The sequence below is a fragment of the Microcebus murinus genome, chromosome 4 (assembly GCF_040939455.1).
Source record: "Microcebus murinus isolate Inina chromosome 4, M.murinus_Inina_mat1.0, whole genome shotgun sequence".
NCBI classification, from domain to species: Eukaryota; Metazoa; Chordata; class Mammalia; order Primates; family Cheirogaleidae; genus Microcebus; species Microcebus murinus.
Window position 1 is genome coordinate 6,770,019 of NC_134107.1, and position 13,900 is coordinate 6,783,918.

Genomic DNA, 13,900 nt, shown 5'->3' on the forward strand with positions numbered 1-13,900 from the left:
TAAAGCTGGGCCGCTCTGGGAGGCTCCAGCTGGGGGTGTGGGGGGCTGGAGCAGCTACTGGAGGGCGCCGTGGGGCAGGGCCTAGCCCCGCCAGAAGGCGACACCCTCAGGAAGGCATCCCACCAGTCAGGGAATCTCTGTGGTTGCCGCGGTGACGGCTGCTATTCAGCACACACCAACAGAGTGCGATGCATTTGGGAGTCAGTGCGATTGGGACTCATACCCAGGATCTACCACCTTCTTCCTGGTGGTGGCCCATGCCTCAGTTTCCTATCTGTCAGGTGTGGACAATGACAGTGGAACCTGGAGGCTCAGTGGTGCCTGGCCCATGGCTGGAGCTCAGTAATCGTTACCCGGTTGCTTTTTATTTTTTATTTTTTTATTTTTTTTTTATTTTTTTTTTTTTGAGACAGAGTCTCACTTGTTGCCCAGGCTAGAGTGAGTGCCATGGCGTCAGCCTAGCTCATAGCAACCTCAAACTCCGGGGCTCAAGCAATCCTCCTGCCTCAGCCTCCCGAGTAGCTGGGACTACAGGCATGCGCCACCATGCCCGGGTAATTTTTTTCTATATATATTAGTTGGCCAATTAATTTCTATTTATAGTAGAGACGAGGTCTCGCTCTTGCTCAGGCTGGTTTTGAACTCCTGACCTTGAGCAATCCACCCGTCTCGGCCTCCCAGAGAGCTAGGATTACAGGCGTGAGCCACCGCGCCCAGCCCTACCCGGTTGCTTTTTATAAGCTCACTGGATTCTCATAACCCTGAGTGACACATATTGCCCCCGGGGAAACTGAGGCTCAGAGAGGGGTCCCAGTGAGTGGCAGGCCTGCCTGGCTCCAAGCCAGGCTTGCCCTGTGACTTCAGGCTGTCTCCAGGGGTGGCAGTGGAAGGGCCTGAAGTGGGGCCCACGCCCCCTGGGCTGCAACCCTGAGAGCCGCCCCCACCCCCCAACCCCCCATCGGGAAGGGCAGGCGGGGACTCACCGTCCGACTCGGAGGCGGCCCTGAAGATCAGGTAGCTGCTGGGCAGGGGCTGCGTGATGGAGCCCACACTCTCACCTTTGGGGCCCTGGAGGGGCAGAGGCTCGGCGTCACCCGGGGCAACACGCAGGGACAGCTGCACAGACAGGGCACACAGACCCCTGCGGAGCCAGACTCGGGGTCCCCGCGCGGGGTGGCACCTGGCCAGGCAGGCACACGGGCAGCAAGAGAGGCGAGCGAGAAGGGAGCTCTCTGTTCCCCTTCTTAGCTGGTGGCTCCGCCATCAGCCTCCAGCCCTGAGCCTCCTGAATTCGGTGGCCAGAACCAGCAAAGGCAAACCCAGGACGCCCAGGTACACGCGGATCCCAGAGGAAGTGAGTCTCTCGTTGGCATAGGAATGTCCCGCGCAGTGTCTGGGACATACTCGTGCTGAGAAACTTCTCTGAAACCCAAATGTAACTGGGTGTGCTGGACTTTCCCTGGCCATGCTACCCCAGCGAGCCCTGACAGGGCGGCCCCGGGTTACGAGGGGCGAGGTCTGGGCTTGGGGTAGCCAGACATGTGGCTTCATCACTGGAGCGGCACCGCCCACCCTCCCGGACAGCGGCGGGGTGAGGGGCCTACGGCGTGACCCACTCCACCCCACCCCGTGGCCTGCTGCATGCTCCACGGGGGCTCGGGGAGGGTCAGAGACGTGCCCCAGGCTCCGACGCACCCTTGGAGCGGACGACCCGCACCCCTGCAGCCCTCCCCCGCGCTGGCGGCAGCACCTTCACGGCCCACACGGACTGGTCCAGCGGGTGGAAGAGCTTGAAGCAGAAGCCGTCCTTCTTGGAGGGCCGCTCGATGAGCTCGCAGCAGTGCAGCAGCACGGTGCCCACCCACTGGCCGCCCGGGGGCGTCTTGTAGATGAGCAGCGCCCCCGGCTTCAGCACGCACCACAGCTTGGTCCAGCTCTTCAGCGTGCCGCGGATCTGCAGGAGCGGCACCACCATGGCTGGGTCCCTCCTCCACCCGCGCCGGCCCCCAGTGATGTCCCCAGTGATGCCCCGAGCCCGCTATGCCCACGGCAGGGGCTGGCGCCGCCCAGTGCCCCGGGGACTCTGCAGAACTCAGGCCCGCCCTGGGCCACAGGGTTCTCTTTTGGTTATTAAAAGGAGCCACTAAGTTAGGGTGAAGCCAAATACATATACAGTAGCCAGGGACAGATTTACTGGTGAGGTTCATGAGGGTCAAGGTCAAGGTCAAGGCCAACCAGGCCCCAGGAAGGGCCAGTTGATGAGTGGAGACTGTTGCCATCCTCAGCTTTGTAAAATTTGAAACTAGCTGTTACTTGTTTTCTCATTGTAAACAATAATATGTATTCACTTTTGCACGTCATTTCCTGGTCGTGATTTGGCGTGTGGGTGGAAGGGGCCCGCCCGGGCCAGGCTCTGCAGGGGCCCAGGCCCTGGCACCCGTCTGCCCAGCAGCGACGGCGCTGGGCGGTCTCGCCCCGCTGCACGGAGGGGAAACCGAGGCTCAGGGGTGGACAAAGGCCTCCTGGCCCCACCCGGGTGGTTCCTGGCAGCCCTCCTTGTGCCTCTGCCAGAGGCATGGCCCCCACCCTGCCTGGAAATGGGGACTTTTGGGGGGGAGGCAGACAGAGACCAGGTGGGGCGAGTCTACCCCCGGAGGGACGGGCCAGGTGGGAGGAAACGCGTTTCTGTTGTTTTAAGCTTCCCGGGTTGTAGTCATTTGTTAAGGCCGCCCAGGAAACCAGACCTGATTCCCCCGTGACAAGCTCGGGACCCTGTCCCCAGGGCCGCTACCTTCAGGCTGTCGGCCATGATGACCACGCCAGGGTCCGTGAGGGCGCGGAGCAGCTGCCTGGTGGCCCGCTTCTTCTCCTGCCGGTAGTTCTCCTTCTGCGCCTGGGCCGGCACCAAGCGGGGGGTCGGGAGGGGGCCCACGCTGCCCACAGCGCCTCCCGCCATCCAGCCCGGGGTCTGTCTCCCTCCCTTTGGCAGCCAGGGCATGGCATCCTGGCTCACTACCCATGCCACGGACAAATGACATGGCTGCGCCCCCTCCCTGGGCCCGGGCCTACCTTGAGAGCCTCCTTCTTGGTGACCCTGGCAGTCGGGGACACACACTCCTTGTCAGACCCATTGCACAGCCTGTACTCTGCCTGCAAAAGAGAGAGGTGGGTGTGGGGGACGGGGCATCGGGGTGCAGCCTGGGGCTGCAGGGGGGCAGGGGGGCGGGAGGTACTCCATGCCACAGCTCTTTGGGGCAGAGGTCAGAGAAGAGTGCCCCACCCCCACCCTGCCCAGCACCCCCACCCTTCCTGTCCACCAGCACTTCCGGCACTGCCGCGGGGGGTGGAGGGAGGAATAAGGCACCTGCCCTGGGCACACAGCAGTGAGGAGATGGGGACCCCCCCTCCCCTGGCACATGCAGGGGCGAGGCGGGTGGCCAGGGCAGGAAGCAAAAGCAGGGCTACGGGGCGTCAGGGCTGAGTTCCAACAGGTCTGGAGGACGGGCCCCGGGGTGCGGTCAGAGTGCCAGAGGGCGGAGCTTGCAATGGGGAGTTTGGTGGAGGCTATGGGATGGTGACAAGCCCTCGGGCTGGGTTTCTGGGGACCACACTGCTTCCGCCCAACGGAACAGCCTCTCGGCCCCTTGTGTCCTCCCCACAGGTCCAGGGTGTCCACTTTTCGGCCATCACCACGTGTCCAGCTCTGGGCAGGGCGGAGGTGCAGGTGCAGGCTGTGCTGGGGGGGACGCCCACCCTGGCCCGGGGGCGCTGCACATGGAGGTTGACACCCAGGCCCCCCTGCGCCCGAGCCCGGCACACGCTGACCACACGGCCAGGAGCAGCAGTCCCAGGCCCGGAGCTGGCCAGGGCCACGGTCCTTCCCCAGATGGGGAAACTGAGGGCCACAGAACCAGGTCCACAGGCTAGCGGCCAGGGGGCAGCAAGCCACGGCCCGCATCCTGCCTGCCGGCGGCTTCTGCGCAGCCCGCAGGCTAAGAACAGATGCCCCATTTTTAAGTGGTTGCAAAAAATCAAAAGAATAATACTTTGGGAGACGTGAATATCGTATGACATCCACGTTTCAGCGTCCACGAATAAAGTCTGCTTGGCACTCGGCCACACCATTCACACAGCCACGTGGTCACATGGCCGTGGCAGAGCCTGATACACCACCTGGCCCTTTCTGGAGCAGGTGTGCCCGCCCGCTCTGCCTTCGGGGCCTCCAGGGCCAGGAACCAGAGCAGCGCCGTGGCCGCTCAGTGCACCGGCCACGTGCAGGTGCGTGGCCCGACTCACCCAATCGTCCCACAACCCTCGAGGTGGGGCCGCCGTGCCCCCATGCTTGGACTAGGGAGGCCAGCCTGGGGGGGTGAGGGTGGGGGGAGTCACTCCACGGCTGCAGAGCGAGCGAGGGGCAGGGAGGGGGCTCCAGCCGTTCCTTGCCCGGCAACCTCGACAGAGACGTAAGCGTGAGGGCGCGGCGAGTGTGCATGCATGGTTTCGTGAACACCTGCCCGGCACAAGCACGTCGAATGCCGGCTTGGGTCATTGTTATTATCCATGTTCTGCAGAGGAGGAGACTAGGGCACAGAGAGGTTCAGAAACCTGCCCCAAGTCACACAGCTCACAGGAGCGGAGCCGGGACTGAACCCAGGCAGTCTCTCTGCAGAACGGCACTCTCTCGGCCAGGCAGGAGCATGCAGGATGGCGGGAAGAGGGGGCGCCTGGGGGCTCTTCCCAGAAGCAGTCTCTGGGCTGAGGGCGAGTGACGGGAAGGAGCCACATCCGAGTGACGATGTGTGCTGGACCTCGGCCAGGAGACAGGCCTCTGGGGCCCAGGACAGCAGACAAGCCACCCCAAGGTCCCCACGTCGGAGTCCCCTGAGCTGGGATCCTTGTGCACCGTGCCCGCAGCTACCTGAGCACGTGCTGTTCCCCCAGCTCAGAGTGCTCTTCCCTGTGGCCGGGCAGCCCCTGCTCCTTCCTCAGGCCCCCAGAGCCGCTTTCCCAGGAGGAGGACGGCTTGACCACCCGGCGGCAGCACACTGCCCTCGGCCCACCGGGGACTTCTGCAATTACGGCCACACAGCTGTTTCCGTGGTCAACTGTTTATCGTCCGCAGCTCCCACGCGGGGACGGTTACATCCCAGCACCTGCTCGGCCCAGCAGACGGGGGCTTGCTTGGCAAGCACCTCGAATGAATGAATGAATGAGTGAATAAATGAAGGCGCGGACCTGCTGCCACTCCCCCGCTGCCCAGCTTTCCCCCAGAGGTGGCTGAATGGAGGAGCTGTGCCCGCGTTAGCCAGCAGGGGAGGAGAGAAGGCGAGATGCAGGGTGAAGACACCTGTGTCCCCCCCTAGCTGGGCAAGGCCGCTTGGCGTCGGTCCCTGCGGCCCCTGCCCAGCACCATGGAGTCCTGCCCGCTCCTCCTTCCCGAAGGCCGGGCTGGGCGCCCTGTCCGGGCACGCCAGGCCCTCCGGTCCCTCCTGCACATCAAAATCTGGCACACGACGACACTCCCAAGAAATCAGAAAAGCTGCTCGGAAGGGTGACTTTCAGAATCCGACCAGAACTTTGCAACCTACAAAAATGACTTAGAAGGCACAATTCAGAACACCCTGCAGAACAGGGAGGCGGGAGTTGCAAATCGCACATCTGATAAACACCTGGTACTCAGAACATACGAAGAACACTTGCAACTCAACAACAGAAAGACAAACGACCCAATCCAAAAGATGGGCAATGAACCTGAACAGACAACTGTCGATCGGGACGGGACGACGCCTGGCACTGTCAGTCAGGAGGGAAGCGCCAGCCACCGGAACCAGGAGGAGGTGGGCTTCACACCCCAGGACGGCGGCTGTAACAACAAGGTAAAAACCCCGAGCAGACCTCAACGCGCATCGGCGAGGCCGCGAGGACGGGAGCCCGTGCACGCCGCGGAGGTCAAGAGAAACAGCGCAGCCGCCATGGGAAGGAGCTTGGCGGCTCCTCGAGAAGTTAAACATAGAATGTGTTAGAATTCCACATCCCCAGGGAATCCCCACGGGACCCGGCAGCTCCATCCCCAGGTAGGTACCCGGAAGAAGTGAAAACTGGCACGCAAGTTCACGTGCACGTGTGTTCAGAGCAGTGCTCCCCACCCCGGCTAACAACACGGAGCAAGCCGCCGTCCACCCGCTGGCGAAGGGATAAAGACAACGTGGCCCGTGCACACGGCGGGCCGCTACTATGCAGATTTTAAAGAGGTAGGACATCCTGGCGCACGCTCCAACACGGACGCACTTTGAAGATGTCGTGCCCAGAGAAACCATCCAGACACGGAAGGACAAAGACGGCGATCCCACTTGCGTGGGTCCCCCCAGAGTCTTCAGACTCAGAGTCAGAAGTGGAGGGGCCCCGGGCGGGGGAGGGGACTTGCTGTATAAAGCGGACAGAGCTTCAGTCTGGGAGGAGGAGAAAGTGCACCTAACAGTGGTTAAGACCCTAAACGCGGCGCTCTGTGTGTTCCGCCACAATAAAAGAGTTTTAAGTCCAAGCCAGTAAATGAATCAGCAGGTCACAGGGTGGGGGTGAGGGGGACGCCGACTGTCCCCAGCAGCCTGGCAGCCGGGGCCGGGGGACAGGCAGCTCCCGGGGTTCAGCGAAGGTCTGGCCTGACCTTCTCGAAGCTGGTGCAGGACAGAGCGTCCAGCCACCACCTGCTGGTTTGACAGGTGAGGAAACTGGGCCCAGGAAGCAAGGCTGTCGCTCAGGGTCACCCAGCGTGCTAGGTGGCCAGGGCAGGGCAGGGCCTCGCCATCAGAACCTGGGGCCACCACCCTCGGTCAGTGTCTGGGGGCTGTGGCTCCCTGGGCTGGGACCCTACAAGCCACGCGAGGCCTGCCTGGGGAGGGCGTGTGGACTCTGGCAGAGCCCTGGAGGGTGACCGGCAGAGGCCACAGGGTGGGGACAGGGGTGGCGTGTGCCTCAGTGGTCTCAGGTGGCTTCCCCACGGCAGAAGGGCTCCGGGGCCTCCTGTGTGGTTATTTTCTGCCCCCCCGACACCACCTACCAACTACGTCCTTACCCAGGGCCCCGGTGTCACGCCAAGAAGGTGGCTGTAGTAACAACAACTGAAAATCTGTGTGTGACCCCGATCGCCGTTCAGCCGCCCTCCCTGCAGCAGCACGGCCAGCTCGGGCGGGAAAGGCAGGGTTGGCGGGCGCCCCTGCCGTCTCTGTCCCCAGCCATTTCCTGCTGTCCCCAGGCCAGGTCCCCCGCCCACGGCCCACCGGTCCTCCCACGGCTGGGCTCTTACCGGTGGCACCTTGGTGGCGGAGCCTGGAGTCGGGGGCCCTTCCTCCCTGGGCAGCGCCGGGCCGTTGGGCTCCATGTCCTTCCCTGCAAGAGAGCGGCCAGGGTAAGGCCTGCGTGTGGGCGGGCGGGGCTGCCTGTGTGTGCGGCGTGCAGGGCTGGGTGCAGCCTGGGAGGGGCAGGAAGCAGCAGGGGTGGCAGGGCTGCAGGACACTGCCTGAGAGGTCTAACCGGTGCCAGCGAGCGTCACCGCTGGGAGGGCCTCGGGAGCTCTGGCCAGGCCTGCAAAACCCGCAGGGAGGAAGCCGGGGCGGGGCTGGAGGGCGGCCAGCGTCCTGGGCCTGGTGTGGCGTGGAGTTTGGGGTCTGTAAGGCCCGGTCCCCCAGTTTCCAAAGAACGTGACGTCCAGGCTCAAAGGCACACAGCGGGTTCTGAGTGCCCGGACCACGTGGCGCTCTGGCCCGAGACCCTCGCCCGGAGTGCTGGGACTCTCGGAGGGCGGAGGTCGGTCCTGGCCCTGCATCCCAAGGGGACAGGCTGGCTGAGGAGGAGGAGGGGGACGGGGTCTGGATTCGCTCCTGGAGAAACGGCCTCCCCTCTCTGCCTCCATCGGCCTCCCCTCTCTGCCTCCATCGTCTGGAAGCTGCGTTCTTGGTTGGGAGGAAGGCGGGGAAGGCTGCAGGGGAGGCCTGATGCCTGGGGGGACCACTCTGCCTGCTTCCTGCAGGGCTGTGCGTGTGTATGCGTGTGCGCGTGTGTGTGTGCTGGCGTGTCGCCCAGGTCCTCGGTGCTCAGAGGCGGGGGAGGCAGTAAGTCTGGCGGCGTGAGAACCCCTGGGGGCCGGGAGTGGGGAGGACAGATGCCCACAGACCAGCTGGGGAGCCTGGGCCCTGCAGACCCGCCTCCCCAGAGCCGGTTCTCCTCGAAGCCCGCCCACGTCCACCACCCCCCTGCACTGGGCCAGCGCTCTGGTGACCGACGGTCAGCGGGGACCAGCCCTCCCCACCCCCGACAGGCACCGTGCAGGCCGGCGGTGACCCTGGCAGCAGAATTTTCAGAAGCTGCAGAATTTTCTTCCCCACGTGTTGCGTTTTCCTGCATCCTTGGCCTCTGTGTGACTTTTGACAAGGCCCTCTCGGCTCTAGGCCTCGGTTTCCCCATCTGCTGGGTGGGACTTTGGCTGCGATGGCCCCAAGGCCACCCCAAGTCTGGGGAGTGGTCAGCACAACGCACTCCCCCAAAGGCCAGGGCAGGCCAGGGAGGGCCTGCGCTCACCCCAAAGCAGGCGGTGGGAGGCGGGGTGGGCACAGCCAGGGAGAGGCCCCCCAGCACTGACACCTGCCGCCACCTCTCAGCCCTGGTGCACCTGGAAAGAAGGGCTGGGCTTGCAGGGAGATGGTAGCCATGCACAGCAGAGGGCGATCAACTCAGACTCGGCTGGGGTGTGGACAGTGAGGTGACAGGGAGGGTGAGGTGACAGCCCTGGCCCCACGCTCTGTGCTCAGCGTTTTATCCGCAAGCCACAGGAGAGCAGGCTTGGTCCCAATTGTTCCCTCCCAGAGCCTGGGACCCTGCAAAGCTGGGAGCAATACTAATATCGTCTCCATTTTACAGATGAGTAAACTGAGGCTTGTGTGAAACAGCTGACCTGGGGCCACCCAGCCAGGACGGAAGGGCTGAAGCTCAGGCCATCTGTCCCTGGAGGCTGTGTTTGGGACAACTGCACCACGCTCCCTCTCTGGGGACAGCCAGTGGCCCCCCGAGGCTGGGCTGTGGAAGCCCCCCGGACCACCGGGGCTGAAGGGCTGCGCCTGGCCCCGCAGTCACGCCTGGCGGCCATGCGACCCGGCCCTCGAGGAGCTGCGGCCGCTTTGCCCATCAGACCTGCGCAACCCCAGCATTGGGGGAGAGCCAGAAAGGTGTCATTCCTCGGACCCCGAGGGGCGGAGAGGGCCCAGGCCGCCCGAGGTCGCGCTCACCTGGGCTGAGCGGGTCCAGCTCATTCTCCCCACCGAGGAGCAGGTTCCGGGCGAGTTTCCGGGGGTCCGCCTTCTGCGGGGTGGAGGCAGGCGGGCACAGGGAGAAGCGGCGCCGGAGAAAGGCCTCCTCCTTCATGGCGTGGGCGCTCGGGGGCTTCTGGAAGGAGGAAGGAGGGGACGCAGGGTTACACCCCAGGCGAGGCCAGGACAGCCGGGATGCCGGGGCAGGAAGGGGCCACAGGCATGTCAGAGCCACGTGGCAGGGGAGGTCCCCTCTGACACCCAGGTCCCCTCTCAGGGGACTCCTGAGACGGCTGAGGCAGGCCCGAGTGGCCTGGGGCCCGTGGGGGCAGCTGGCCGGGGCAGGCCACGCAGTGGACCTCAGGCACGTGGCTTTCCCAGGCCCAGCGGGAGCCCTGGTCCCCCTGCACCCCGGCTGGGCAGCCGCCAGAAGACAGGCTTGCGACAGGGCACAAGAAGCCCCCACCCTCAGGTTCTGCAGGACCCGGGCAGGCCCAAGCTGGCCCACCTGATGTCCCTCCCAGGTGTGGGCACCCATGGCGGGGAGGGGCCGACACAAGGCAGGTGAGACCAGGTGGCCTTAGTGTGCTGGGGAGCAGCTGGTGCCGGGCGGGCAGGGCAGCTGTCCCAGCTAAGGATGCCTCGAGGCCCTCCCCTCCCCAGCTCCTGCGGTCAAGTCCGCCTCCTGCTTGGTGGGGCTCAGCTGCTCACGCCTTCCGAGTGCGCCTTAGCAAGCAGAGCAAGCGCAGGTGTGCTCAGGGCCAGGGCCCCGGAATTCACGCCCAGGGCAAGTTCCCACCTTCCTGGTGGGAGCATCCTCCAGCCTCAGCGCAGCCCGACACAGCCCCCAGGTCCAGCCAGGGCAGCCCCGAGGGGGCCACAGCCAGTCTCCCCGTCTGCCCGCACGTTCCCCGGCCGCTGAGGCGGGTCTGCGTCTCCCAGTCGGTCCCGGAGCCGGGGTCTGTCTCCTGGCCTGGAGCCGGCCGTGGGCAGGAGGCAGCGCCCTCTCCCCCGGCCCCCCACAGCCCAGGCCGAGAGGACAGTGCCGACGCCCCACCCATTCCAGGCACTTTGGAGTTGACGGCGCCAAACCCACCGAGCCCTCAGCCCGTTTCACAGATGGGAAAATCGGGGCTCCTGGAACGGAAGGCCTTGCCTCATGGGCATGGCCTGGTAGGTGTCGGCAGAGTGGGGACTCTGGCTCCTAATCCCCCATCTGTCCACTCCCCCAGGACGAGCTCCTCAAAGACCCAGCCGCTCTTCCTCCTTTCCCGATTTTCCAGGGCTGCTGGGCAGCTGTGGCTTCCCGCCAAGCCCAGGACAAAGGCCCACTTTCCCCACGGCTTTGGGCCTTCCTGGGCGGGGACCTCAGAGGTGCAGAGCTGTTCCTGCTGTGGCTTAGGGACCGGGCGGGGCTTCAGGAGTGGGCTGGGCGGCCCTGGTGTCTGTGGTCCTGGTGGGCTCTCTCCATGGCCCCAGAGCCCCCTCGGTCCCCGCGGCCTGGGGCCAGAGCGAGGGGCTCTAAGGCTGCAGCTGGCGGGGCTGCCTCCCCCCCTTCCCAATCACTGTCATGCCACCGGGCACCTGGATCAGCTCATTACCCTTGTCACCTACAGGCAGGGAAGCTGGTTTCAGACAGTGTGGGGTTTGGGGCCCGGGTCACACAGCTGACAATCGGCAGTGCCTGTCCTCGCGCCACACGTCCGACCCGTCCTCCCACTGTACATGTCACTGCCCGACTCAGCCACCCGTGGCAGGGAGGGACCCTGGGTGGTCCTGCCTCCTCCACAGTCGCAGCAACCACATCCTGCCTGCCCAGGTGTGGCCCGGGCCAGGAGCAGCCAAGGTGAGTCGCAGCGGTCCCGCCCTCCGATCCACAGGGGGTCCGGGCCGTCCCCGGCAGTGTCGGGGACACAGGACAAAGGCACGTGCCCCTCACCTGGAGCCTCCCGGGGCAGAGACAGGGGCTCTGGCCTGCACGGCCCAGCCTCTGCTGCCCTGTCTGGCCACCTGCCCCGGCTCCACCTGGCCAGGCTGGGGAGGGCACGGGGGTCTCGGCCACTGTTTTTCCCAGGCCCCCCACGCCCTCCTAGCCGCACTGATGACCAGCGAGACTCCCCGGCGTGTGAGCTCCACCACACACGCATCCTCAGGCCACGCTCCCATCCATCCATCCATCCACGCACCCTCCCCTCCCTTCTCTTCCCTCCCTGCGCGGACCTTTCCAGCCAGCCGCCGTCCAGCCGATCGCCCCCTTCCTCCCCATTCACCACACTCGGCCCCCCAGACGTGGTCTCCGACCGCCGCCACACTGCTGGCAGGGAACGGAGCCCCGCTGACCGGGCGCCACGCGGGCGTGTGCCAGCCACCGCCGCTCTGCGACCAGGGCCGGGCCCTGCAGACGCCCCGGCTGCTCGGACAGGGAGGCCTCGCGGTCTGCCGGTCTCCCGGAGACATCACCTGCCTCGGTCCTCCTGATGCTCTGTGGCCAGCGGGGGCCTGCTGCGTGCCCCACGGTGCCCAGGCCCCTCGGGGGGCCTTTTGTTCATTCTGCAGGTAGGTCTGGGTCACGTCTCCCCGGAGCCCCTCACGGCGGCATTTGGAGCAAATCTCGTCTCATCTTGGTGCTGTCGCCCAGGCCCCCGCCTCACCCACTCTGCTCCGCCACACAGGCCCCTTTCTGCTCCCCCAAAATGCCAAGCCCATGCCCACAGCAGGGCCTCTGCGCTGGCCCTGCGCCCCGCGGGGAATGCGCTCGCCCACGTCTCCGCGTGGCTGGGTCCCTCTCGAATTCCACACTTGGCTTAAATGTCACTTGCCAGGGGCTCGGCCCTCCTGCCGGCTGGCACAGTGCAAATTCCCCACATAGCACTTGGAGTTCTCGGAGAGCTCTCCTTCGTGTTGCTTTATTCTTTTTTTGGGGGGGGGGACAGGGTCACACTCTGTGACCCAGGCTAGCGTGCAGTGGCATCATCATAGCTCACTGGAGCCTCCAAATCCTGGGCTCAAGCGATCCTCCTGCCTCAGCCTCCCAGGTAGCTGGGACTACAGGTGTGTACCACAATGCCCAGCTAATTTTTAAATTTTGCATAGAGACACAGTCTTGATATGTTGCCCAGGCTGGTCTTGAATTCCTGGCCTCAAGTGATCCTCCCACCTTGGCCTCCCAAAGTGCTGGGATTACAGGCATGAGACACTGCACCTGGCCTGTATTTCCTTCTCCTTTGTGAACTCGCTTCTCTCCACCAGGTGCGAGCTATAGGTGAGAGGGTGGTCAACGTCTAACTTGTTCACGGCTCTGTCCCAGCACCCACAGAGAGACACGGGCTGCCGCATGGCTCCAGGGCAGGGACTGGGCTGTGCAGGGAGAGTTCCCCAGGGAAGGCGCCCAGAGCAGCTGTCCTGGGGTGTCCCCTGCCTTCCTGTCCCCACTCTGAATCTCCAGGGCAAGGGCAGGTCCCCAGAGAGGTGACCAGTGTTAGTTTTGGGGCTGATTTCCATTGTCGCCCTGGTGACCCTCTACCACACCAGGTGTGACCAACGGTCCCCCAGGCCCTCCGCACGGGCTGCCAGATCTGACGTGGTTCCTGTAGCACCCGCATGGTGTGGGGACTCGTCACATTCTGAAGATGCAGAAACCCAGGCCCCAGGATGGAAGTGACCGACTGAGTGTCGTGCCTCAAGCCGTGCTTAGGGTCAAGCTCCAAGGGACCAAGCTCCAAGCTCCAAATCCCCTTTACACTTGGAGATAGTTGAGGGGGGGCCCAGAAAGGAAGACAGGGGTGCTGGGGGCCGGGCCTCCCCCCAGACGTGACCACAGTGTGGCCGAGCCTCAGGAGGGGGCAGGAAGTGGCCTGCCTGGCTCCGGGCGCGGCCTCAAGCCCTGCAGGTGTTCTCTGGGCTGACTCAGCCACCAGGCCCAGCCTGGCCCCCTGTGCCTGTCCCCCACCTCCTGACCAACATGGGGCCGCTGCAAGCTCGGTGCCGTCCCTGCCCGCTGTGGCCACTGGCCCGAGCACAGCCACTGACCACTTCCCCTGCAGCAGACCACCCCCGGCCAGTCCTAGGAAGCCCCAGCCATGGGGGCCAGGCCTGGTGTGGCCCCCCCAGACCCTGTGCCCCCACCCCAGTGGAGAGGAGACTTTGATTCCGGGTGCAAACTGCGGCCCGCGGCCGGTCTCTGGGCGTGGACAGAGGGCAGGCGGGGGCGGCGGGTGGAGGAGGGGCGGCAGTTGGCCAGGAGGCAGGGGCCAGCCGGGGCCAGGGCCCGACCCACCCTCGGACCCGCCACGTGAGCCTCACTGTCCTCAACTGAAACAGGACGCGTCGTGGACTGGGCTCCCGGGGTGACCGGACACCCCCTCTGGAGGAGACGCTCGCCCGCTGTGCTGTGGGCCGGCCTCTGCTCCAAAGGCCCTCGGCATGCTGGGGGGCTCTCCGGGGTGCCGGCGTCATCCTTGCTGGCTGTCCCACCCGGGCTCCTGTGCCTGGCAGGCCGCTGCCTGCCTGGGTGGGGGACAGACGGACGAGTGGCTGGGCCACAGCCGCCGGGGGACACACGGCTGCAAAGCCAGGGAGACATGGTGGCTCACGCCTGTGAT

The 13,900-nt window shown here is 65.1% G+C and overlaps 1 protein-coding gene across 1 annotated transcript in view; it reads right to left on the reverse strand.

Moving 5' to 3' along the window:
• OSBPL5 (oxysterol binding protein like 5) overlaps positions 1 to 13,900 on the reverse strand; it is a 58,777-nt gene that overhangs the window by 18,076 nt on the left and 26,801 nt on the right. The window contains exons 2-7 of the mRNA XM_020286446.2: positions 9,279 to 9,435; positions 7,304 to 7,386; positions 3,070 to 3,150; positions 2,792 to 2,893; positions 1,751 to 1,954; positions 984 to 1,068 (exon numbers count right to left, since the gene is read on the reverse strand). Of these exons, the coding sequence (XP_020142035.1) occupies positions 984 to 1,068; positions 1,751 to 1,954; positions 2,792 to 2,893; positions 3,070 to 3,150; positions 7,304 to 7,386; positions 9,279 to 9,414 (691 nt within the window). The 5' untranslated portion in view covers positions 9,415 to 9,435. The remainder of the gene's footprint in view (positions 1 to 983; positions 1,069 to 1,750; positions 1,955 to 2,791; positions 2,894 to 3,069; positions 3,151 to 7,303; positions 7,387 to 9,278; positions 9,436 to 13,900) is intronic.